At 50.5% G+C, this 24,921-nt stretch overlaps 13 protein-coding genes across 13 annotated transcripts; 6 read left to right on the top strand and 7 right to left on the bottom strand.

Annotated features, from left to right (window-relative positions):
- Positions 1 to 192: 192 nt before the first annotated feature.
- Positions 193 to 1,075, bottom strand: ALTATR162_LOCUS5729 (uncharacterized protein; the record flags this gene model as incomplete). Its single annotated transcript, XM_043313348.1, has 2 exons — positions 193 to 844; positions 912 to 1,075. 2 exons carry the CDS (start codon positions 1,073 to 1,075, stop codon positions 193 to 195), a joined length of 816 nt encoding a protein of 271 aa, XP_043169283.1.
- A 499-nt stretch (positions 1,076 to 1,574) lies between these two features.
- Positions 1,575 to 4,109, bottom strand: ALTATR162_LOCUS5730 (uncharacterized protein; the record flags this gene model as incomplete). The annotated part of the gene is made up of 1 exon (XM_043313349.1): positions 1,575 to 4,109. One exon carries the CDS (start codon positions 4,107 to 4,109, stop codon positions 1,575 to 1,577), a length of 2,535 nt encoding a protein of 844 aa, XP_043169284.1.
- A 269-nt stretch (positions 4,110 to 4,378) lies between these two features.
- ALTATR162_LOCUS5731 (uncharacterized protein) lies at positions 4,379 to 4,939 on the top strand (the record flags this gene model as incomplete). Its single annotated transcript, XM_043313350.1, has 2 exons — positions 4,379 to 4,441; positions 4,496 to 4,939. The coding sequence occupies 2 exons, from the start codon at positions 4,379 to 4,381 to the stop codon at positions 4,937 to 4,939; spliced, it is 507 nt and encodes a 168-aa protein (XP_043169285.1).
- Positions 4,940 to 5,260: 321 nt separating this feature from the next.
- ALTATR162_LOCUS5732 (uncharacterized protein) lies at positions 5,261 to 6,118 on the bottom strand (the record flags this gene model as incomplete). The annotated part of the gene is made up of 1 exon (XM_043313351.1): positions 5,261 to 6,118. One exon carries the CDS (start codon positions 6,116 to 6,118, stop codon positions 5,261 to 5,263), a length of 858 nt encoding a protein of 285 aa, XP_043169286.1.
- A 449-nt stretch (positions 6,119 to 6,567) lies between these two features.
- On the top strand, positions 6,568 to 7,742 carry ALTATR162_LOCUS5733 (uncharacterized protein; the record flags this gene model as incomplete). The annotated part of the gene is made up of 2 exons (XM_043313352.1): positions 6,568 to 6,672; positions 6,720 to 7,742. The coding sequence occupies 2 exons, from the start codon at positions 6,568 to 6,570 to the stop codon at positions 7,740 to 7,742; spliced, it is 1,128 nt and encodes a 375-aa protein (XP_043169287.1).
- Positions 7,743 to 8,234: 492 nt separating this feature from the next.
- ALTATR162_LOCUS5734 (uncharacterized protein) lies at positions 8,235 to 9,653 on the bottom strand (the record flags this gene model as incomplete). Its single annotated transcript, XM_043313353.1, has 1 exon — positions 8,235 to 9,653. The coding sequence occupies one exon, from the start codon at positions 9,651 to 9,653 to the stop codon at positions 8,235 to 8,237; it is 1,419 nt and encodes a 472-aa protein (XP_043169288.1).
- Positions 9,654 to 10,752: 1,099 nt separating this feature from the next.
- On the top strand, positions 10,753 to 11,311 carry ALTATR162_LOCUS5735 (uncharacterized protein; the record flags this gene model as incomplete). The annotated part of the gene is made up of 2 exons (XM_043313354.1): positions 10,753 to 10,931; positions 10,996 to 11,311. 2 exons carry the CDS (start codon positions 10,753 to 10,755, stop codon positions 11,309 to 11,311), a joined length of 495 nt encoding a protein of 164 aa, XP_043169289.1.
- A 579-nt stretch (positions 11,312 to 11,890) lies between these two features.
- On the top strand, positions 11,891 to 12,973 carry ALTATR162_LOCUS5736 (uncharacterized protein; the record flags this gene model as incomplete). The annotated part of the gene is made up of 1 exon (XM_043313355.1): positions 11,891 to 12,973. The coding sequence occupies one exon, from the start codon at positions 11,891 to 11,893 to the stop codon at positions 12,971 to 12,973; it is 1,083 nt and encodes a 360-aa protein (XP_043169290.1).
- Positions 12,974 to 13,615: 642 nt separating this feature from the next.
- Positions 13,616 to 14,901, bottom strand: ALTATR162_LOCUS5737 (uncharacterized protein; the record flags this gene model as incomplete). Its single annotated transcript, XM_043313356.1, has 2 exons — positions 13,616 to 14,720; positions 14,774 to 14,901. 2 exons carry the CDS (start codon positions 14,899 to 14,901, stop codon positions 13,616 to 13,618), a joined length of 1,233 nt encoding a protein of 410 aa, XP_043169291.1.
- A 1,577-nt stretch (positions 14,902 to 16,478) lies between these two features.
- Positions 16,479 to 17,300, bottom strand: ALTATR162_LOCUS5738 (uncharacterized protein; the record flags this gene model as incomplete). The annotated part of the gene is made up of 3 exons (XM_043313357.1): positions 16,479 to 16,969; positions 17,027 to 17,086; positions 17,141 to 17,300. 3 exons carry the CDS (start codon positions 17,298 to 17,300, stop codon positions 16,479 to 16,481), a joined length of 711 nt encoding a protein of 236 aa, XP_043169292.1.
- A 1,485-nt stretch (positions 17,301 to 18,785) lies between these two features.
- On the top strand, positions 18,786 to 19,535 carry ALTATR162_LOCUS5739 (uncharacterized protein; the record flags this gene model as incomplete). Its single annotated transcript, XM_043313358.1, has 1 exon — positions 18,786 to 19,535. The coding sequence occupies one exon, from the start codon at positions 18,786 to 18,788 to the stop codon at positions 19,533 to 19,535; it is 750 nt and encodes a 249-aa protein (XP_043169293.1).
- Positions 19,536 to 19,961: 426 nt separating this feature from the next.
- Positions 19,962 to 20,447, top strand: ALTATR162_LOCUS5740 (uncharacterized protein; the record flags this gene model as incomplete). Its single annotated transcript, XM_043313359.1, has 1 exon — positions 19,962 to 20,447. The coding sequence occupies one exon, from the start codon at positions 19,962 to 19,964 to the stop codon at positions 20,445 to 20,447; it is 486 nt and encodes a 161-aa protein (XP_043169294.1).
- Positions 20,448 to 21,476: 1,029 nt separating this feature from the next.
- ALTATR162_LOCUS5741 (uncharacterized protein) lies at positions 21,477 to 22,175 on the bottom strand (the record flags this gene model as incomplete). Its single annotated transcript, XM_043313360.1, has 1 exon — positions 21,477 to 22,175. One exon carries the CDS (start codon positions 22,173 to 22,175, stop codon positions 21,477 to 21,479), a length of 699 nt encoding a protein of 232 aa, XP_043169295.1.
- Positions 22,176 to 24,921: the final 2,746 nt, after the last annotated feature.

Raw genomic sequence — 24,921 nt, forward strand, 5'->3', positions numbered from 1 at the left:
CCATATTGCGGAATAAGACCTAGGAAATACAACGTATTGATGTACATTCGAGAAGCATAGTATAACGGCCAAGTCATGCGAACACAGTAGCTCCAGTCGTACCACGTCGGACAATGCTTATAATCGATCGCGTGCCTGTATCATCACATAAGTACCGAGCGCCCTCAAAGAGACAAGAAATCGGAAAATCACTCACCACCACGGTATCGGATTGGCCTTGGCAGTAGCACGATCCTCCTCATGAACCATCTCGAAGCCCGCCTTCTCCAACGCCGCAACCCTGGTCTTGGGCGTGATCATATGCGGCACAGCGCCATTCCTCTCGATCCTCCCCCGAATCATGCGATGGTCTGCATTGGAGTCATCGTATTTGTCCGTTATAACCCAATCCAGGATACCAATCTTGCCCCCAGGTTTCAACACGCGAAGGGCCTCAGTATACGCACGATGCTGATCCGGTGCACAGCATAGCGCCTCGATGGCGAAGATCATGTCGAATGTTTTGTCAGCAAATGGTAGGTCTGAAAACGAGCCTTTGATCATGTGTACTTGGTCCTGCAAGTTCGCTTGCTTATTCAGTTCGTTGCTCCGCTCGACATGCAGGTCGTTGATGGTGAGGCCAGTGACGTGGACTCCAGCAAAGATGGCCATTTCGCGTGCGGGACCAGCGACACCACAGCCTAGATCGAGGACCTTCATACCGGGCCTGAATTCCATGATAAGAGCAAGGTAGTGTTCGTGGCGGGCTGCGGCTGTGGCCCAGGATTCGTTGGGTTGGTAGCCGCTGAAGTGAAATTTGTTGCCCCATCCGCTCTGATAGACGTCGGTGATGAATTCAAAGTAGCTGATAGAGTATCAGCATACCTACACGCTTCAAAATCCGAATCAAATGGTCTGAGATAGGTACGCACGCTTCATTGATCTCGGCGGCATTCTTGTTGAGTTCTGCTCTTTTCTCGTCTGTGAGTTTGTTGCCAACGACATAATCATTGTCGTAGAGAGTTTCGAACTTAATGCCCTGTCCATGTTCTGTCTGCTCGCCCAATTTCCTTCCTCCCACATTATTGTTTGCCATTACGGACAAGACGTACTGAGATCCTGCTCTGACCGTAAACGCTCAACTGACACAGGCCAGCGAATAGAAGGTTCGAGCTCGAAGATTGCGAACAGCAGCATGTTGACACTTTCACTGTTATATGTATAGCCTAAATGTTGTCACCTCAGGCTCTTTTGGACGATTGCGCAAACCAGACCTTCTTTTGGCTTGTTATTGTTCTTCTCGGTTCACAGACTCGAGGCCATCTCTACCCGCGGGTAGCTTTAAGCAAGGGGTCACTTGAGCTGACACCACATTTCTTGGCCTGTTGCACCCTACTCACTCGGCCCTTACTGTACAGACTCCAAGCTGATGAATGTCACAAGATGCACGTCGCTGAATAGAAACATCGCTACGTTGATACGCATACTGAAACAGCAAAAAATGATCCAACAATCTCTCTTTCAACCAATCGTATCCAGAAAGTTGAGCTTTGCCAATACGTAAAACATTTAACTTCGTCATGCGCACCTTGGACCTAGCTTCCACCCTCCACGGGTACATTGATTCCCAAACTCCTCAACCTGTCCGTAGCAGCCTCAACCAGGAAACTGTTCCGCTGTATCAACTCCTGCACCTGCTCATTCTCCGCCTTCCTCGAATAGCTCGGTACTTTGACACCGGTGCCCCTTGCCTGCTCACTTTCGCTTGTCTGCTTGGCGTTCCTCATGGCTGCTTCAATCTGTTGTGCCTGCTCCTTATGTACCTCCTTGAGTCTGTCGAGACGCTGCCAGGCAGGGCGTTCGCTGCCATCGACATTGTCGGTCAAAGTCTCACTTGAAGGATCAATGGCGCTGTCCATAGTCTGTAACTCTTCGATCCAGTTGCTCTCTTTTTCGCTGAGCTCGCTAGAGCCGATGCTGACCATCTTTCGTCGAAGGGCTTCGTAGCGAGCGTTGATTCGATCTTGCCGCGCCATGGCCTTCTCCATGCGGTCATCGATATTGGCGCTGCCGTATGTTGATCCGTTCTCTGAGCCAGCTTGGTCGTTACCGGTGACGCTGTCAATGTTGGTTGCGATCTCAGACGTCCTATAAATTTGATCCCTAAACTCTTCCTGCAGTCGCGTTGCACGATTGAACAAATCGGATACGGCGAGTTGAAGCTTAGATGTCTGCGCTGAGAGTACGCGATGAACATCCATGAGGAGCCCCAGGTTCGCAGGAGATAGCCTAATCTCGTCCTTGAGAGCGCCTCGGTGTCGTGCGGGAATGTTAATAGATCCGTAGAGATCGAAGGGTTCGTATAGTTCCTTTGGTGGCTGCCACGCTTGACGCACTTCCTTGGTAGGGCCGGTAGTTGCCATGTATTCAGCGAGCTCTTCCTGGGTAGGGAGCCCGTCTTCAGGTGCATCGAGCAGGGCAGCTTGAGGCTCGCCATCGACTGTAGTAAGAAGTAGGTAACCGACATTTCCATCTTCAATGACGGCAGCCGCGGTCACTTCTTGTTCAGCCACGTCGCCAGATACGCGTCGCTGTAGGTATTGCTCTACGGAGGTGTTCGCCGATTCCAGTACGCGCTTGATGCGGAAAGGCGAGCCCTCGGTTTGCGGCTGAGAAAGCTCAGTCTCAAGTTTCCTGATCCAAGGCTCCATTGAGACGTAGAAAACCCCAGTGGCGTGGGATACGAAGAATGAGAAGTCGGTGTGCACATCTGGCGTGATGCTTTGGTTGAATGAGGAATCGTCGCTTTCCACCAGTGTGATGGTTTCCGCGATGATCAGCTCATGATCGGTGGTTTCTATAACATCAATCTCGTCCTCAGGAGATGGTAACCATCGCCCGACGATACCCTCGAGGTCTAAGCAGACGTGTACCTTGCTTGTGTCTGTGAGCAGGCACACGACAGCAGTAGGCAGACCTTCTGCAGCTTCGTCCTCTTCGCTCTCCGAAAGGGTCTTGAGGGAGAAGACAATCATGTCGCTAAGCTCAAAATCGTCTACTTCAGGTGAAACAGTGAAAGGGCCTTGTAGCAACGGCACCGCAGGCGCGCTGTGCGGGCGAGCGAAGACCTGGACCGTGTCGCCCTGCGCCCGTTCCTCTACGTGAGGTTCCTCGTACAAGATGTCTGATAGCCATGAGACCTGCTTCTCTGATGTCTTCAATTCGTCATTGGGTGATGTCTCGTCTTCTGAGAGCTCAGCGTAGTTGATGTTGATGGATGACGTGAGGGTCTGGAGGAATGTGTGGCTGCCGGGTGATTCGACCAACTGCCACTTGCTCGGTAGCAGAGGGCAAAGTGCGTATACGTCTCCGGGCACTGTTGCGATCCACAGCGTCATGGGTGCCCAGCCATGGACACCTTCTTGCTCTGGAAAGTCGCCAAAGCATGCCGACGCAACCTCGAGCTCAACCGAGTCAGGAGAGAAACCCTTGGAAGCTCCGAACTTGGAGGCGCTCAGATCGTCCTGATCGCTGGTAGCATTTGCAAGTTTCGGCAGGTCGATGGAGAGCGACGGCTCACTGAAGGTAGACCTGTCGGCGCGGTTGATCTCCCATAGCCGAACTACCCCCGCCTTTGTAATAGTGACCAGACAGCGTCCATGATAGCCCAAGGGATGCCATAGTGTGGTTGCGACAGGCGACTCTTCCAGAACGTGAACAGTTGGACCCAACTGGAAGGTCTTTGGCTTTAAAGGACCGTCGTCCTCGCCAGCTTGAAGCAGCGCCGAGTCGGGAAGGTGTATCACGTGTACCGTATGCGAGGTGGAGACTGCGAGGTAGTCCTCGTTGGGGGAAATGACAAGACGCGTGATGGGTAGAGGTATCGAGGCGCGGAGTGTTCGGTATGAGGGCTGTTGTTCTTCCTTCAGGTTGAGCAAATCCGCCCATCGTATTTCGCTCCCAACCGCAACGAATATCTCGGAACCCCGTGTTGCAATCGTCTTTCGTGGTCCGGGTTCCTGTTTCTTTGCAGCGACTCCATTTCCGTTGGTCTGTTTCGGTGCGAACAGATGATAGCCCGGGTTTGGCCGACTGAGCCAGTCTGGCGTGTAACCCAGAACTTTTGGCATGTTGGAGAGCTCCCTCGGGGGAATTGAGAGAGTGGAAATGTGGGTATGCAATAGTTGTGTGAGTTTGTAAAGGTAAGAGTATATGGACGAACAAAAGTTCCAGCCGCGCGAGATGGTGCCAAGACCGACGCGTCTGGGGAGCTCCGAGCTCAACTTTCACCTTCCAATCCTTACACTCACTCCACAACCACGCTCGATATCTCTTGAACCCTCAGTAAACGGTCGCTCTGCACAGCTCTATCCGTAACTGCGATAAAGAGCACGCCACCATGCCGGCGCTTCGAAGTACCATTGACCGCCTCGACAAGCCGAGTTCATATGCGACAGCAAAGGTATGGTAGACTACAACATACCAAACAAGTACCTAGAGATTGACTTTCCTCTAGAAGCGTAGACGCGACCGTAACACACGTGACGACGACCGCGGCCGTTCTCCCTCGCCCGAAGACAAACTCAAGGACGCAACTACCCTCTACGTCGGAAACCTCTCCTTCTACACCACCGAAGAACAAATCCACGAGCTTTTTAGCAAATGCGGCGAGATCAAACGACTGGTCATGGGTCTTGATCGATTCCAGAAGACACCATGCGGGTTCTGCTTCGTCGAATACTACACACATCAGGATGCGCTGGATTGCATGAAGTACATTGGCGGCACCAAGCTCGATGAGCGTGTCATCAGAACAGATCTGGATGAGGGTTTCGCTGAGGGCAGGCAATACGGACGCGGAAAGAGCGGTGGTCAAGTGCGCGACGAGTACAGGGCCGAGTATGATCCTGGCAGAGGTGGATACGGCAGGGCTGTGGACGAATATCACGAAGCGCAGTAGGTTCGCGGTCAAGATCCAACAGCCACAGGCCAGCCAAGTGTACTGAAATGGAGGGGATAAATGGCTTTTTCAGGAATATGGGGAAGTTCGCCCAACCCATTCTTAATCGGGTTTCAAAATGCTGCACAGAAGGCGTCAGGCGTCTATCATTCGGCATTGCTCATTAGTCTTTTAGTCATAAGCAGATGCTTCCAGGGAGGAAAGATACCAGTTTAGATACCTTCCCAAAACTCACTACCATCTTTCAACGCCGTCTCTATGCTTTACAAATGCTAGTCAGACACCCACCCATTTGAAGTCGTATTTGACGCCACCTGCAGCTCATCTAGTCCGGTCCACAAGTTCAAACTGCTGTCGCCTCTCCACTGCCTTCAGCACCTCTCCCAGCCACCACACATGTATTCGTGCGTCATCCGTCAACTCGGGATGAAAACTACATCCAAACACATTGCCCTGTCGTACCGCTATTATGTCCTCCGCACCTGGATGATCGTGTTCCTGGTTCTCTTGTAAAGGTTTCGCATTCGTCGATAGCGTAGCCATGACTTCAACCTCGCGATCCAACTCCTTCCTCGCCAAGTCATCTACCGGTGTCTTGCTCGGCGCAACAATCGTATCGTCCCTCTCGCTTTCCCCTTCTTGTATGCCCACCGTCTTGTTACTGGGTAGCACCTTCTCTACAACTGGCGCGCGAATAAAGACGCATCGGTACGGGTCGGTCTTGCTCGTTTCGCTAGTCGACTCTAAGAAAGGCAATTCGAGGTTTGCCTGGAAACTCTCTTGTTGTCGCCCGAAATGATTCCTATTCACTCTGACATCCAGACCACCAATCAAATCCTGGCCTCCTTTCTTTGTTCTGTTTGCGCTCTCGGCTAGTAATATGAGGCCGGCGCATGTGCCCCACGTCGGTTTGCGCTGCACTTTGACAAAGTCGCGGAGGGGCTCGAGGAGGGCGCTACGTGCGGCTACCAGGGACATTGTTGTGCTTTCGCCGCCAGGAATGATAAGGCCATCGCATTGTGCGAGTTGGGCTGGTGTGCGGACTTCGATGAAGTGAAAGGTTGGTGACGAGGGGATATTCGAGGACGCCGCGCGGAGGAGTTGGAGGTGTTCGCTGAAAGCGCCTTGGAGGGCAAGGACGCCGACCGTTACCTCTGGGTTGCTTTCTTTGACCGTCATTGTAAGATTTGATCAGACTCCCAGAACTCCGTTACAGAAGGAAATAAGGAATAGAAACGTCAAGAAAATGTACAGTCATATCACGGAAAGCGACGGCAAATGCTAAATCTTTATCGATAAACCTCATCCCCACTAAAAGCGGTAACTTGTCCGTTGGGCACATGTCACATCACACATGCGCTCAGGCCTATCGATCGCTTACCCCAAGGCGGTCCCACCTTTCGATCCCGTCTGGTCTCAATCATCGACATCTCGGGACCCCCACTGATCCCGTGAACGACCATGACATGTGGGAATCTACATGTCACACATCACGTCAAGATTGTTTCCACGCAAACGGTTCCAGAGTTTATAAGGCCATAGACATTCTAGTAGTTTAGTCTCAACCGTCAACCTACTTTAGCCGACGCGGAACTCGGTTACAGTCCAAGGATTTAGCTGAAGGCGCCATGATCGACGAACAGGATGAAAAGCCAGCGGGACACGGTCTCACGTGCTGGTTGTTGGATACGCGATCGATATGGCCCGGGGAGAAGATTACAGATTCGGAATCTGTCTGTTCACTCCACTGCATCATGAACATTCAGCTAATAAATGTCAGGCCCGAGAAGCACTCTCCCTCGTTAGCCCCGAAGAACAAGACCTCATAAAACGCAAATACCATATAGCAGACGCGCGAATGAGCCTAGGGTCCGCCCTCCTAAAACGTCTCTTCGTCCACAAAACCCTCAACGTACCCTGGAAAGACATCCTTTTCGGCCGCAAACGCGACCCCAAACACGGGAAACCAATCGCCCTACTAACACCACCGCAACATGGGCCCGCCCCCGTGGAATTCAACATCAGCCACCAAGCCGGTCTAGTCGCCCTCGTAGGCTGCGCAACTCATGAACTCGACGCTGAAGTCGGCGTAGACATAGTCTGCGTCAACGAACGGAACGATTACCGCGTTGTTGACGAAGAAGGCTTCGACGGCTGGGTAGACATGTACGCTGAGATCTTCAGCACAGAAGAGTGTTTTGATATCAAGTACAATGTCGATCCTTTTCCTCTTCTCGATGGAACAATGGTCACGCATGAGATTCTGGGACGGCACGATCGGTGTTGTCACCGTAACGAGCATCTTAGCGTTACGCTCCCGAACGGAGAGCAGAGGGAGCTTGATTCGGATTTACTCATTGATGCGAAACTAAGACGGTTTTACACGTTTTGGTGCTTCAAAGAGGCGTACATCAAACTTGATGGCGAGGCGTTGCTCGCACAGTGGATACCGCAGTTGGAATTTAAGCATGTGCGTGCGCCAAAACCGGGAACGCCGCCGCGGTGTAGTACACATGGCACCTGGGGTGAGAGGGTCAGTGACGCGGAGGTTTGGTTCTCCATGAAGGGCGAGGGGAAGGGACCTGCGGGTGTGCGGGGTTTGAAGAAAGGGGAAAGCAGGAGGTTGGAGGATACGAGGGTGGAGATTCAAGCGTTCGAAGAGGACTTTATGATTGGGGTTGCGGCGAGGGAGAAGAGAGATCCGGCTATTGATGGAAGTAGAAAGAAACTGCCGGATGTGTTGACGCATTTTAGGGGGCTGCATTTGGAGGAGGATGTTATGAGGATTGCGAGGAGTGCATAATATAGATCATGCCGATTCAGCGAGGCGGTGGCAGCAGCAGTGTCATCAAGGTTCGAGGTGTGGTACGAGATTATGGAAGTTCATAATTTCCTGGTCCTATGCAAAATAGGTGCCTACGGTCAAAATCAGATCCACCTCGAATTATCTACAGTTGCGGCTACGTTCGTAGGATTTAAGGTGGATCTGCAACTCATTAACCATATTCGTCAAAACGCATAAGTATATCATACCGCTTGATGAGGTCAAATGTATCTTCGTCCCTATGCATCCGCTCAATGTGTTGTTTGAAATTGTCGAGCCGCAGCCATTTTTGTCCCGATTTCTACATTGCTTCGCTGCACACTGATAGCCTTTTTGATTTGTCTGCCAGTGCCGGCTTCTCTTATGGCGTTCAAGGTCCCCTACCGTAGTAACCCTCACTGTTCTTCTACACCCGATCACATCACATCTGTAGGACTCGGGATGCTTCAGCATATGTTTCCTGTCGTACAATTAGTACACCCACCGTCTGGGGGACCGGCCAGAATCTGCCACGTCGGATGGATAATGCTCCGTCTGAACGGAAGAGGGCTGTGGTCTTCCAAGGTTGTAGGGCTCCCAAGCGGAAAAAGACACCGAATTGTTGGGTAAGGATATGGTGGGTGAGAGTAGATCACCATCTTCTAGTCGCTCATTGGCCGATGCAGATGAATATTTCCATGGGTTTGCAAAGTCCTCTGAGTAAAACAAAGGTACTACTGGACGATAAGGGCCTACAGACAGCTGTTGCACTGAGTTTGTTGGCCGTTGGTCTACTTCCAGCACTGATGGCTGTTGATGCAAGGCACTATTCATCCAGCTCTCGTAAACATCATCTGTTGCTGATCGCTGCATGTTGTGCATGTCATCAAACACAGGTATGTGCTGGCTGTACCAGCTGGACTGAGTTGTTGAGGAATCAAATATCGAGTTGGACAGGTCCCCTGCTTGTGCGTATGCCGATAGATTCATGCAACACCCGTCACAGAATGCGTTTGGCCAGCACATCCATAGCTCTTTCGTGATCATCTCGGCAGGTGGCCGTGCTCCAGGCTCGATGTTGAGCATTTGACAAGCTGTTTCAATAACAACCCGGATCCAAGTATCACAGCTAGGACTAGTTGTTCGCATGAGCGCGAGGATCGCTTCAGTATGATCCCGATAGGGGGTCATGTCCACGTCTAATGGGCCAAGGAAAAGTGCGCTGAGGATCTCAAGGTAGACACAACCGAGCGAGAATATGTCTGTTTTGGAACTGCGTGGCGACCAATCGTGCACCTCCGGAGCAGCGTACTTGCGGGTTATCGAATCAGGGCGACCAGTTGTGATACTCCGCGTATTTGCACTGTAGTCCAGTGACGACCCAAAGTCCGTGTATATCAAAGAATTATTGTGTACAAGAATGTTGTGAGGTTTGATATCTTTGTGTCGCACCCTTTGAGCGTGCATGAATTCTAGCCCGCTAGCAAGGCACCCGAAGGAGTTGTTCAAAATGTCTAGCTCGGCCGGTGTGAGAAGACCCTCATGCGCATCTTGCAGAAATGCGTCGAGGGAACCGCGATTGGCGACCGGTGTTAGCAGGAGACCTACTTCACGCCTCCCCACGTATGTAGCGAAAATTCGAGTAATATGATGATGAGGGGCCAGCCGCTGAACGACTCTGATCTCATTTTCGAAAATCCGCTTTCTCTCAGCAGAAGAACCACCAATTCGAAAGACCTTCCGGGCAAAGACCCTACCGGTATATTGGTCCTCAACCTCTTCTACATTGGCGCAACCTCCTTGTCCCAAATTGCGTAGTAGTTTGTACGGTAGCTCGTCGCCGGGTTTGAGGAAGTAATGCTGGCCCTCTTCAATATGTAGTATTCGTTTGAGGGCGCTGTCACCGTTCATTGTGAGGCAGAAAGCATATGGGCGTGGCGCTGGGCAGTTGCTAGATTGAGGACGGCAGGCGTGGAGCGCGACTAACGAATGTTAGCCAGCTCTCTACACAGCCCTCCTATCATAACTAGAGTTATCAACACTCACCGCTGGAACAGCGACCTTGATCGGAAAGTCGGCAGATGCACGAAACCGATGTACGATGCCTGGGCTGACGTATTGAGCTTGTTCTACTGGTACGTAGGTCGCGACGATGTTTTTAGCAGCTCCGGAAGAACACACGAAGAGGCGACAAAAACGAATGGCCGTAAGTCTCTGGGAATGATGATGGCGAAGCGTGCGATCGAAGTTGAGAAGGCTGGCTCGCGCTCAGATGCGTGGCGCAGGCTGAGGGCTGCAGAGACGATTGGCTTAAGGTATATGCACCACTGACGAACACGTCGGCTCCCGAAGTTAGAGTTCGATTACACGTTTGAGTATGGCGGCGACGGTCAGCCGTGGGAATCACATCTCGGAGGTACATTGAATCTAGCTCGAGTGAGATGAGCCTTGAAAGTATTATCGTTCGCATCCAGCAATAAGGGACCAGTCGCGTGCTCATTTGCAATCAAGCGGAGCATCCATCGACTACATAAGTAGAAGTTTCAGCTAGCTCTAAAACCTACATATGTTGTTTGCCTATATCGATACTCGTAATCGGCTGTTGTGAAGGTGTACGAGACAGTTGAAGCGCAGTAAGACTGACACGAATCATAGCGCGGCTGAGTAATCTGATAGGTTCCGAGATGACTTCCAACCGCAGGCGCATCAACTCTTCCCTTGCCACAGGACTTACCTACAACACTGCCCGGCTACTTGCTATTGAAACAATTCTCACGATTGTGTTGGAAAACTTGAGATGTTTGAGCATCTCATGTCGATACTTGGCGTGAAGATGCGCGTCATGGCCGCTGGACCCTGAGCGTATTTCATGGCTACGTCAACGTTCAATCCACGGCCATGTACACCGCGCCCTTCAATACCGCACCAGCAATTACCTCTTTCCTCCCACACAGCCAATTCAACCACCACTCGAAACAACCATCTTCAAAATAATCCAAAGACCGCAACAATGTCTTCCAACTCGCTCAACTACCCGCTCCTCGCCATCCCAGCCTACTATGTCTTCTCTCTGGTCCCGCACATGTACGCTGGTAGCATCCTCTCCGCTAACGGCTACAAAGTCAACAATGCGAACCCCAAGGCTTCTTTGTCGCCTGACGCCGTAAAAGGCAAGGTCCCTGATGCTGTGTAAGGCTTCACCACCCTCATCACCATATGTCCTCTCTCAAGGAAGGCACTGACACATCTACAGCTTCCAGAAATACCAGCGAGCCGAGAACGCCCAGTCCAACAACATCGAACAAATGCCCCTCTTCGCGGCTGCCATCATCGCCAGCATCATCGCCGAGCGCACCACCGCAACAGGAATGGGACGGGAGGTCATCTCAGGCGACGCAACGGGCTTGACCACATTCATATCAGCTTGGTTCGTGGTCAGGGCAGCATACGCTGTTTCGTATGTACAAATCGCCGACCACTCTAAGAGCTTCATCAGGAGCAGTTTCTGGGCTACTGGCTTCGGACTAGCTGCATACCAGATCTACAAGGCTGCTGCCCTCCTGGGTTAGAGGTAGTAGGAGACGGAACAATGTGATGAATACGATGGGCATGCCAAGCATCGCGTTGAAATAAAAAGGCTTGATACCAATAATGCAATACCAGACATTTTAAATCACTCAGTATATCTAACTAATATTCCAACGATGTGAATCCACGACGGTTCGTGCCTGGGAAGGAAAAGGAGGCTAGTTGCAACTAGGACCAAGCTCAACACGGAAGAGGCACGGCATGGAAAAGCCGTGTACTTAACTCTATTGACAAAGCTTCACCTACGTCATCGTACATATGCCCACGCGAACACTTACTGGTTCAAGCAACGCGCGAAAGCACCTCAGTTGAAGATAGCGCAACCATTGGAATCATGGTTTTCCTCAAGGTAGGCCCGACCTTGAATCGCAAGTGTGGGACCTTTATCTCGGTTGTTCACGTCGGCGGTATTCACGCGCCAGGGTTCACACATCCTAGCCCCGAACTATTTCTTGTAGAACCCCAGCATCCCCGAAGGTTTGGTTCTGTATCCTCACTCTTTCGCTCCCTGTCCTCGTCCATTTTATTTGGGTGCCTGAACAGCTGGTAATAGATAGAAAATGTGGTCGCCAACTCCCCTCAAGACAGCTGCATGGCTCGCATTCACAACTTCTCTCAGCTCGGCTACGCCCCAGTATGGCGCTCCTCCGAAGGTTCAATTCAAGCACTGGCCTGTCGAAGCTGCGACCGCTCTTTCCAACATGATCGCGAAGAACGCGAATCAGAGCAACTATGCGGTCTTTGATATGGACAACACTAGTTACCGCTACGATCTTGAAGAATCACTCCTTCCCTTCCTTGAGAACCGAGGCATCCTAACGCGCGACAACCTGGACCCCAGCCTCAAGTTGGTTGAATTCAAAGATACGGCCAACTTTACCGAATCTTTGTACAGCTACTACAACCGCTTGTGCGAGATCGACGACTTCATCTGCTATCCCTGGGTAGCGCAGGTCTGGTCCGGCTTTACGTTGCGGGAACTCAAGACGTACGTGGATGAACTCATGGCGTACAACTCAACGATTCCGACAAAGTACTGGGACGGCGATGAGGTCACATCCAGCAGCGTCAACCCGCCAAAGGTTTTCCAAGGCCAGGTCGAACTTTACAACGCTCTCATGGACAACGGTATCGCTGTGTATGTTATGAGCGCTGCGCATGAGGAACTTGTACGCATGGTGGCCAGCGACCCGAAGTATGGATACAACGTCCCACCTCAAAACGTCATTGGCGTCACCACCGTTCTGAAGAACACTACCTCAGGTGCGCTCACGAACGCACGCAAGCAGATTACAGAAGGCACCTACAACGAGACCGCCAATCTCGACCTGGTTGTAACTCCGTACCTCTGGACCCCTGCCACGTGGTTCGCCGGTAAATGGGCCGCTATTCTTACCTACATCGATCAATGGAAACGCCCTGTCTTGGTTGGTGGTGATACTCCCGGCAGCGATTCGTACATGCAGTTCCACGGCGTGGACGTAGCGAAGGGAGGTGTGCACCTGTGGATTAACCGTAGGGCCGCGTACTTCGAGCAGTTGCAAGAGGAAATCAAAAACAACACGCAGGCGCAGATTGCTAATGGTAGGGAGGTTACGGCAGACAAGAACTGGGTAGTTGTCACTCCCGAGGAGATTTTGTAGAAAAGTAGACTGAATGTGTGGAGAAGTTCAAATTCGGTGGGTAATGGCAGACACCCAGCAGCCTAGCACTCGCGGGGCTCCGGGGAGACCAAACGCGCTAGCTGACATAAGCGTTCGGCTAAGCCTTTTCCCATCTTTCGCTCGCCTCCTTTAGTCTCTTGCTAGCAATATCATCAACGCGTCAAGCTCACCAAGCATCTCACCTAACATCTCATCAAGCATCTTACCAAATTGCATGCCGATATCGACATTCTCAAAGACGCGCAAAACCAAAGCACGCGGGGGGACTAAGGTACGTCGTGTCTACTTTGCCTTCCGATTCACCACTTCCCCAATGATGATCCTAAATTACACTTGAACCGAGAGTCTTCATTTCTGCCTTTCCTTCGTGAACCTCGTGGTTTGCTTTTGCTAGCCCGGGTGCGCTAGGTCGTGGCAAGTTTTAGACTCAATGCGCGAGTGAAAGAGAGCACTGACCGCACACAAACATTGTACGACGAGAATTGTCTCTGGGTGATCACAGTATTAACGTGGATAAAACAGCTTCAATATACAGCTCGCTGTTGTGAACTCAATTCAGTGGTATCTAAAACGCCGTCCCTATGCAATCCAAATCTCATCCAAGAACCCCCCGAAGAGAGATCATCTTTCTTCTCTTTCTATCAGAACCAGATCGGTGTCCGATTTGTTCTTCTCGTCTTCCCGCACTTCTGTTGGCTGATCTTTCGGCTTTGACTCTTCGACCTTCTTTTCTGGTTCTTTGTACCATACTTCTCCTGGATTCGCCAAGATGCTCTTCTGCAGTGCTTCGCTCAACATCTGCATGACGCTGACTGCGCTCGCATCCTTGACTCGGCTCTTACCCATGGTTGTGTAGTGCCTAACGAAGTTTCCGTTGCAATCCGATACATCCTGATTGGCGGTACCGGGACGGTTTAACATATCCTGGCGGAAACCCGGCCATCCCACTGCATCATCGCAGGGTATACTAACGATCGTTTCAGGCGTCTTGTTGAAGTCGTAACGAATGTATTCTGAGAATGCGCGTTGTTCATGACTCCATTCGTTTTTCCATCGCGCGCAGCCTTTGTAGCGTGTCTCGGTCGTGCAATCGCGCCACGCTTCGAGCAAATCCAATGTCATGGAGGAATTCTGCGCAATCACCAGGCCTGTGTTGAGGACGCGCATCCCCTTGCCATCTATGCTAATCGAACCTTCGTCGCGAAATTCCTCAGTATCCCATGGGAGAGCTATTGACGTATGCTGCTTGATGCCCCAGCGGTTGAACATCCATTCGAATGGAACGTCGAGGTGTGGGATTGTAACGTCGGCATCCATTACGACCACAAACTGGTAATCGGGTATCAGCTCGCGCAGAACGTGGGGCAATATCCACGTGTTGTAATGATCCTTCATGTCGCGCGCCTGATAGAATTTGTAGTCGTACCCATGGACCATGGCGTATAGGTAGTGATTCATGATGGAGTTAGAAACCATGCCGGCGCCTGAAGTCTTGAGATTCTCCCAGTCCATGCGTTCTGGGTTGAGAAGCTCATTCTCGCCGGTCGGTACACGCGTGTCGATGTCCACGATCAGTACTTTCTTGCCCAGGGGCCTTGTCCAAACTGCTTCATTTCCACCTTTGTAATAGGTGCCAGACGGATCGACGTAGCCAGAAACACTCGGGTCGTGTTTTATTGAGGCAAACAATGTGGTGATAGTATCTCGGAGGGTCGGTTTCGATGATCTACACTAGATGTTGGTGAAAAGGTACTATCCCAAGACCTTTGTTTGACTTACACATATGGCGGGTTTGTGATTCTCTCAACCACTAATGCGCCTTGGTCGCGGAACACATAGAAAGATAGTGCTGCCATTACCACGAAAGTGGCGATGGCCACAACACTGGAGCGTTGTGCAGCGAGCATTTTCAAACGAATGATGGCTGGTGAAGCGAGAGCGCTCACTTTTCCGCGAATGCGACGAGACAAGGGGTCGATAAAGGAATTGAATGGCACCAGGACGACAACGCTTGTACGGGGAGTACTACAACTTTCTAATCAAATTGTGCCATTGCGCCGAGCTCTTGAGCAATGCGCGTCGCTGATCTCAACCCTGTCCTTCAGCCGAAAGGTACATGGCCGATCCATGTGCTGTAGGCTAGCTAAGCCTCCGTTACAGAAGCTTTGGGTAACAGCACAGGCCCATAAACCGTTACTTTTGGTATCACTTATGGTCGGTTTTACAAGCGGCTGACCGAACTTACGGCTGCGCGTAGCATTAGACCCTGTCATCCTTACGACATCAATTTTTATTTATGACGAAAAAAGAACCGTGTCAGCCACTCTTAGTGTGCGAATGCACAACAATCTTTGACTGACAATCACTCCGTGGCAGCTAGTTGCACGCGGGAACGTGGGCATACAAATCGGTCGATCCTTAGCCGCACATCGTTACGCGTAACGGCAGTGCCATTGTGACGGTAGTTGCTGACGTAGGGTCTAAGATGGAAGTTGCTAGCGCTGTGGATAACGTTCTATCTGATCTCAACAAAATACGTGGCTGACTGTAGCCAGAAGCAAATACGATGTACTCAACGCCTCCACGCTATTTATGGCAGTGCTTTTACGATCTGGAAGCGACGCCTTCTCGCCACCCTTTTACCACACATTCAAAGTGTACCAAACGCCAACAAACAAAGTTCTGAGATAAAGTTTCAGTGAGAAATGTGGCGGTTCGTCGAACACAGAATGGTTGCTTCGGTAGGTAGCGGAGATGAAGCCGCATCGCAGAAGCGAAAAACCGCCGATAAGCCTATCCGGAAACTGCCGCTCACGCCGCCCTCTTTTTTAGCAAATTACAAGACCATTGTCATCTACATGTCGCACAACGCATGTATTAGAGCAGTCACATGCTAGAATATTATGCTTCCAGCATCAGCGTTGCGCGCTCTGTTACGCCCAGACGAGCATGATGAATGCCGACTGTCACGAAGCAGTGCATAACGACAGAGCGATAGTAATTTCGCTTGGTGCTATAGCATCTTCTCGCACGTAGGTACCGAAAAAAGGGTACTCATGGAGTGACAAGATGTCAGCACTAATGTGCAACGGTCAAATTCATTCGCCATCACGGCTATCTATCCAGGTGCATTTACGACGATCGCAATTCCATACATTGCCATGCGTCCACAAGAATGGCATTTCCGATTTCTCGTTCCTGTCTCGTTCTTCCAAACACTGTCCTTGAAGTTCTGTTTTGACGCCACAACACTGAATATACGTGGTACTGGTTTCGGATCGCGAGCTCACACACGTAGGAAAAAACCAGTCTTTTCCACTTATACTTGTATGTCCTTCGTCTGTTCGTTGCCATCTCTTCCTTGCTGCAGACGCAGTTCTCCTAAGACAAAGATCTAGCATCGGACGTTCTCGTAAAAAGCCGTCGTTGGAGACTCGAAGTCTGGCGAGCATGTCGACAGTCTTGCCTTGTACCCAACTTTCCATCAGTAGTCGCATCCCGCGTCATCCTCTTCGATCTCCTCATCTTCTATGATCGTCTCGCGATTGTGCGCCAAGCACAGGTCCTGGAAAAGAATGTCCGCATGTGCTGTCTCGATTTGCCGCAATAATTGTTCAGACTCTGGCCGCTCAACTGGAGACATTGCTAACCCTGCCATCATGCAATGATTCAGTGCATCAGAGTAGTTCGGACTTGGTCTACACGGACAAAACGCTAATGCCTGTGTGTTGTATCCAAGTCGCTCGTCGACTAATATTGGAATAGGAGCGCTGGGTTCGATGTTGATTGATACAGGTCTCCGAGGCGCTTTGCTTGACCAGTAGTTCCACTTGAGGTTCTTCGGCCAGAAATCTAGGTACAGTGCTTCGTCGTTTTGCAGAAACCACTTCTTCTCGATGACGTTAGGGTCTACGAGCAGTCCAAAGTTATGAGCGAGTTCGTGGATGATGGTTGCGACGCCCCATACATTGCTTGCTGGGCTTAGTCACTCAGTCTCCCAAGTGACTTCCGATGGCCAGTAAAGAGTTGTACCAACATGCCCGCGAGGATTAGGATCTTCTAGGTTGTAGTAACTGGCCATACTGAAGTCGCCTAGCTTCTGTTAGTGGATTAATAGAGGATTAGTAGTAGGAAAGGCTTAGTTACCTAGCTCTACCTCAATACCTGACCAGTCGTCTTTGGAGCCCACGCTCTTTACCAGTACATTCTCGAACTTAACACCTCGATCTACGATTGGCCTCCATTCGTCGCGACCCCTCCGGTGCTGGTTATCGGTTCCCTCATGGAGAAACGCTAGAGCGCTCATCACTTTCACACACCAGGTTAAGCACCACTATTACTTTGTTTGCTCCTAATCAAACGAGCCCCACGACCAAGTGTGAATGTCATCCTTTTTGAATCTAGACATTTCTATATGTTCATTCAGCAGTGATACTTCAAATTTGGTGGGCTTAACTTCAGGTTACCACCATCGCTACCGCAGAACGCGAAATAGGGTGGCCATTCGATGACTAGCTGGGTCGGCTCTCAGTGTATCGATATCGATGAATATAAGTGGATCTAACAATACTACAATTGTACGGCCTAATCCGTCTCGCTAGAATCATAGTAGTATGCAACGCGTCCCAGCTCTCTACATAGTTGCATTTCAGTCTTGATAATGCATCTTGGGCCAACCATGTATTACTTAGCGTTTTGCGTGAGAGTCGCAAGATTTGACTAATAGTAAGGCGTATGGGCTTTCGTCCTTACGCGCTTCACCTCGTGCTCCAAACGAGGTTTAGGTGCGCGTTAGTGGAGAGTGTGGTAATCGTAGCTGGCAGGGGGTGTGCCGGTGTGATTGTAAGTCGGACCTGAGCATACCGATGAAGATGAGGATGGCTGACGCTCAAAGAAGAGAGGGTAGTAGGTCTTGCGCAAATCCAATTGATAACGGAACTGAAGTATTGTTGTGCGAGTCCAGAAATTCACTAGGCATACGAACATAACTTTTCTCGAAGTGATGCGCAACGCCAAATATAACCCGGGTTGTATACACTACCTATATGTCTTTTGTGAGGTTTGCATGTTGTGGAAGGGCATGACATATTGATCAAGGCTGACGCATGAGTTAGATACAGCTTAACGTTCCGAGCTTCCTCGCAGGTGAATCCTGAGCCCAAGGAAGGAAGGAAGTGGTGGGGTGGAGGGAAAAGCATGCACGGCTCGCTGAGCCAACCACGCGTCTCCCAGCCATCTCGGTTATGTAATCAGCGTCCAAACATGCGCACTCGCATTCGTTCTCGAGCCGCATGTCTCCAATCGCGCCCAGCCAACCAACCCGCATTTATCCATCCGCTAACGGACATCGTCTTTCGAGCTCGCGTAAATGCCTAGACTTGGCTCAAAGAAGAGTCGCTCAGGATGCGCACAGTGCAAGGCAAGACGAGTGAAGGTAGCTTCCCCTCAACCTTCGCCACGTCATCGCATACTTACACACATACAGTGCGATGAGGGTAGGCCATGCGGCGCGTGCACTAGATATCGAGTCGAGTGCAGTCTTTTAAGGGGTGCGAGCCAAAGTCCAAACCCCTCAGATACCGCTTCTCCACGTAGCACTCAGGCACTTGTAGCCGATGATCCGCCCCCAATAAACGCGTCAACACCCACGAACGGAAGTGCTGCAAGTCCACTGTACTCAGGCGTATTCCGGGAAGAAGGCTCACCCTCATTGCCAGGAAGTGTGTCAGCGGCAGAATGGATGCAAGATCTGGAATTGACGCACCACTATACTGCGCATGCGTACCAAACTATGCCTGGCACTGAGCACGTCAAACAAATCTGGGGGTTTGCTGTTCCACAAGAAGCATTCAAGTATCCATTTCTCTTACACAGCATACTAGCTTTTTCTGCGAATCATCTTGCATACATTAACCCTTCTCGGGCGGCAAACTTCCGCATGGCCGCCTCTTCACATCAAAGCGCTGCACTGACAAGCCTGAACCAGGCTGTTGCAAATATCGGGCATCTGAATTGTCATGCCATTTTTGCTGCAGCATCAATGACTGTCATCAATGCATTTGCCGACGCGCGTGCGTACAACTTGGACGTTCTAGTGGAGATTTTCCACTTAGTACGCGGAATGGATTATGTGCTAAGCAATGTTACCGACATGCTGAAGAAGGGCCCGTTCGCAGCCATTGTCCTACCTGTCGAAGACACACCCAAGCCACCGTCCTTGTTGTCTGCCTTTCTCGTGGAGATCCAAGCCTTGAGTTGTCCCACTACGGCGGAATCGTCACCGGAAGATCTTCTTGCTGCTAGAGCGGCTGAGGTACTCCGGAATGGTCTCCAATACGCGATGAGTTCCTCTACTCACCCAGCCTTGCGGGCAACGATGATATGGCCGATCAGCGTCACGCCAGAGTTCATCGAAGCGCTCAAGTCAAGAACACATCCAGAGATTAGGGCCATCCTCAAGCACTATTGCAAGCTTTTGGAGTATGCAAGTACTGACTTCTGGTTCTACACGGGATGGAGAGGAATCTCGCAACATTTGTAACGTGCCATACAAAATATCTTCTCTGGTGGTTCTGGATACACGAATTGAGGTCTTCAGTACGTTAAGGCAGTGAACTTGGTTCGGATTTAACGACTCTAACATTGACAGAATTTGGGATCAGAATGCGATGTAAAACTGCCCACATCAGGCATTCAAATCTGCAACAGCGCAGCGTAAGACATGTTACATTCCACTACAAGATTTTGTTGATACAATGCCCGAAATTCTCCACTGTGAGAATCAGCATGACTCAATCGTTAGCGCACTTGTATTGTGCTCCAGCACCGGTGCACCTGTTATTGGTAGGCCTGCATTTTCGTTAATTCCCAACTCTGGTTCTCAGTGGGAATTCGCAATAACTCAGTCAAGAGAGAAGCCTAATCTCTGCTACGATGAATTAACAGCACAAACGCGTCCAATGCATAAATGCTTGCCCGACGGAGGGAATTCCTCTCACCCAACCAAAAGAGACAACCACTACTTCTTCCGACACCAAGGCAAAATACGGTCTTGGAATTTCACCCACCCGCTTACGAACTCATAAACGCCGGTCTAAACAGAACTTCAAACACGTCAAACGCGTACTTCTTCAGGGCTCTCGGTCTCTCAACGACAGCAATAGAGGCCACAGTTTGGGCGAGGTTCAAGCTCCTTCCTCTCGTCCATCACCCCGACAAGGCTGATCCGGGACGCAAGAATGAGGTTACTGACCGTTTCTGCGAAATTCAACACGCGTATGAGTATCGCATGTCTCACCTTGACCCCAACGCATACGACGTTGCAAAGAGAGAAGATGACGAAGGCTGGGACGGCGAGCTTCCCACTGGTATCTTCAACGCCAATAGCGCATGGTGGAACGAACTCAAAGGCATTGGGCCTACCCCAGTTATAGAATGGGCTGCAGCCTGCTAGGAAGCGATTCACTTCGCTTCAGTGAAGCTCGACGAGCTGGCACGATACAGGCTCAACACCAGCTACCAAGCGGCGTACGACAATTTCGAGAGCTGGTGCCGAAAGCACATTGAATTGCCGCAAGTAGAATGACGTCTATAGCAGGACATCAACGCGCTGCCTGAACGTCTTCAGCCTCACGTTCGCCGCGCTCTCGACAGTAAACGTGCTGAATTAGACTATTACCAAGATAACTACCAGGAAGACTATGATGAAGAATTATATTTCGATACTGGGGATGCTATCAAGCTGATGATGACAAAGAAGGGGCTCAGCCGACCGGGACGTGACGAGATCTCCATAACTCATCTTCCATCGACTGTAAGACTACTCTTCAAAAGCAGCTTGCCCTATTCATGAAACAAGTCGCAGCACTTGAGCGGCGCATTCCGACCTTCGGTATCGAAGATGGAAGTATAGACGACAAAAACCGCCGTAGTGACAATCGCAACGTAACGGAAGCCAGACTTGTCCAGGCAGTCAAGCTTGACGTGAAGATCAAATACCGAAACGTAATGAGGAAAGAGGCTACCAAGTACATGCGATCTACCAAGAACATCGGTTTCTCTACCGAAGCAACCTCTACTGCGCCCAAGAAGGAATTCGTGCCGGCCAGCTTGGAAACTGATGTCAAAATTGGATGTGAACCGAGGGCGCACACTGCGGAGTCTAGGACTCTCTCCTGTGTCGGGATGAAGCCGCATCATCGTTCATTTCATCAAGTTGACCAAGTTGGCGATTGAGCCTGGATCGTGCCGCAGTCTAATATTATTGCTCTACCTTATCATGTTTCGCGTGCCTGTTGCTTATTTGTAAACGCAGTTACAAAGTCTCGATCGATCAATGAAACCGAGAAAATTATGTATTGCTATACAAGTCCAAGTCTAATTCATCCTTGTATATCCCTATAGGCTTGCCAAATCCAACTTCACGATATACAAAAGTACAGCCACCTACTACGTGTCGCATGATCTATCGTGATACCGTCGATTATGGTGCTGTTCCCCATGCTGCTGGCCTCATGTCAAACTCAGAGATCTCCGAAACCATCTCAGCTGCCTTCTGTCCGTAACACTGTCCCACAACCCATAGAGAAGTATCAATTCCTGAGCTGACTCCCCCCGCAGTCACAATGCGCACACCGGCATCTGTCGTTCCAGCGTCCGACCATCGTTGCCTAACAACTTTGACTTTTGAATCGCCGCCCGCTGCTTCATCGGCGAGCTTCTTCTGCAAGTCAAGAGACATATGGTGTGTCGTGATGGTGCGACCAGCAAGTACCCCGGAAGCTGCAAGTATGAGACCTCCAGTGCACACTGATTGCAAAAATCTCTTGCCCGTCTCTTTTCTTGGCTTCAGTGTTACAAATTTTCGAATTAGTTCGTCCAAATCTTTGCCCTCTTTGCTGCTGATGAATCTTTTGATGGTCTCGTCATGAGCGCCTGGAATGACGAGAATATCGTAATCTTCGATATGGGTAGAGATGTCGGAGAAAGTGGTGTTGGGGACGTAGACCATGGCACTAGAGGCAGACGTGACTGGGTTGGTGTGGGCGAAAGATGTCACTGAGAAAGGTGCTGGCTTGCTCCAATCCATATCGTGGTAATGGCAATAAATCTCAGCCGGTCCTGAGAAGTCCAGGAGGTCGGCATCTTTGTAGATGTAGATTGCGACTTTGAATTGGGGCATTGTTGTTCTTCTTGGTAGACGATATATGCGTAATGTGGTGGAAGATTATAAGTGTTCTTGTTCCATGGTTGTGTGTCGATTCTAAGTGTAGTTATATGATTGATCTCGTGTGGGGCACAGTTGGGACGGATCGGATGTACGTTGGTGTCCGGCTTCCGCGATTACTAACGCGGTAGCCAGTAAGCTCCTCGAGTTATATCACGAAAAAGTATGCGCTGATTCCGGAAGCCAGAGATTTTCGTACAACGACCCCTTTAGGATTTTCCCGGCGTCAAATAACGGTTGCTAGCCCTTTGTGCGCGTGTCGATAACGGATGCTGTCGACACATCTGTCACACAAGCACAGTAAATGTGTATGACAGCATCACATGGTGATTCCATTCTGGAGCAATCATCTCAGAGAAACGGCACCTATATCGCATCATCGCTCCATGAGGGGTCGTGTCGCCGACGAAAGTGAACGCACCCGCAATCAATGTCTCAACAATACTGCGGCGTGTGTCCCAAGCCCAGTACCGAGACGTGCACACACTGCTTTAACATGCCCTACTGTTCTTCCGCCTGTCGTAAGAAAGATGCGGGGAGGCATGCGCCACTTTGCAACACTCTCTTAGACAACCACACAAGCTTTCGACCGTCTTGGTTTCACTATCGCTGCATCTTCTTTCCCGCGGACGCAGCAGAGCCGCGGTTTGTTTGGTTGAAGTATAATGGGCCGCCTGGCCAGCAGGAGATCGATCGTGAGCATCTGAGGAGTTACGTGAACGGCGTGCCTTCCGATGGTGACGCCGCTTTTGACTGTTTCCGCGAGGGTAACCGACAACTGCTCGACCGGATTACTGTGAGGCACGACAGTAATTCTCTTGGCAACAAGCAGCCCTATAACCAATGCGTAATGGCACTACTAGGTCAAGCAGCTGGTGAGCATTGGAGAGGGCCACTATTGGCCCAGTCCTACAAATATCGCATCAATGATGACCTAGATGAATGGAATGCAGAGGATCGGCCTGACAAGGGTAAACCATTAATCCCCATGGATCTCGATACAACATCCTTGCCGGCTATTCTCTCGTTCATGAATTGGAGATCCACGTCAGTAGATGATTATAATCTGGAAACTAATGCAAACAAAGCGACGCCCAGGAAAGCTTCTCCAGAGACACCTTCTCGAAAGAAAGCTTCACCAGAAAACAAAAGGCGGAAGCCGGTCAACACAACGACAGCGAAGGACGAATATGATACCGAAAGTGAATTCAGCTGGACAAAATCGTCTTCGGGTGGCTGGACGTAAATATGAGCCAAGTATCGTTCTGGCAGGATGCAGATTGTTGATCTGGCTCATCATGCATAAAATCGCGAAGAAGTTTGTTGAGGCTTCCGGGACAACAAATAAGCCCATGACCGAAATTTGACTCGTGAATCGTTATCGTAGGCTTTCCTTTTCAAAAGCATGTGGTGCGTTCGACACAAAGGGTCCCTCGGTAGTTGTTCAAGCAGTAAGCTAACGACTTTTCGACATGAAGATGCATGTAGGATCGATAAACACAAGTCCTTCAAAACAATGTTTTGCGCAAGACAGAATCTGTCTGTTCCTGATATGCGGGCGTCGACATAGTTGGCCTCACCAACTCTGTGTGCATTTATTAAGTTGCTAAGAGATAGCAATGTTTGAAGAGTAGAAACTGGTGCTGTGATGGATACCAGGTACGCACAGCCACATTCCTGCATCGGTCATGCCTCCAAGCTGCAACGTCTTGGCCCAGAACAGATAGCGGAACCAGGAAGATGGTTCAAATACCACAACAGTTTATCTCGGCGCTAAATATTGTTCTAGATGTTTCCCGACCAGTGTCATGGGTCGATATGCCGTAGTAGTCGTTGCATGAAGCCCTCGCGTATCTAGAATCGCCTGGTTGTTCTGCAAGTGTATGCAGTTGCGAAATGCCATGGTCCGACATCCAGGCAGACGGAAAGCTTGCTATTGTAGCTTTGGAAAACCTGAATCTATCCGCAAAAAAAGCGTCAGGCACACTCATATGGACGAGGTCGTCCTGCATCGCCTCCGAATGATCTTCATTATCTCGGTGGTGCATCGGCTCACGCGACAAGAATCCTCATCCATCCCACATCCGAATGTTCTTGAGCCGGTTCTTGCCCCATGCCCTTATCATCGTTCTCATCTTAGCATACGCGATGGCAGCAAGCGCCCAGACGCGCTGCGCTGCTGGCCAAGCTTCGATGCACACGCGACGAAGCACCAAGGCTTTGTACTTCTCCACACCAACGTGAGCTACACTACCCCACAACATTCTGTTACCCAATATTGGTCCAATAACATGTCCATATGTCGAACAAAGTGATGATACTAGGGCTTGGCATGATGGGCCGGTCAACCGACCCATGTTCGGCCAAGGCTCGACCAGACGGAACTCGGAACGTGAATTTGCTTGTAACCTTCCATATCTTGCAATAGTTACCAACGCCGCCAACTGCTCCAAGGCTTGAGCTTTGATGTCTGAGCTCTCTGGGGAGATAGCCTGCACTATCCTCGGGCGTTCCGTCGTGACCTAGACTCGTAGATGGCGAATCAACGTCCACAGACCGGTGTGGCTTGCCCTTCTGATAGGCTATAGAAGCTGGTAACAGGGGTCATGCGAGAGTACGGTAGCATTCCAAAGTATTGGTAACAGAATCGTTATCTCTTGGTTGCCACACAGCATGATGTGCAAATACCAAGGGGCGGGGT

The sequence above is a fragment of the Alternaria atra genome (assembly GCF_907166805.1).
Source record: "Alternaria atra isolate CS162 genome assembly, contig: 25, whole genome shotgun sequence".
Taxonomy (NCBI): domain Eukaryota; kingdom Fungi; phylum Ascomycota; class Dothideomycetes; order Pleosporales; family Pleosporaceae; genus Alternaria; species Alternaria atra.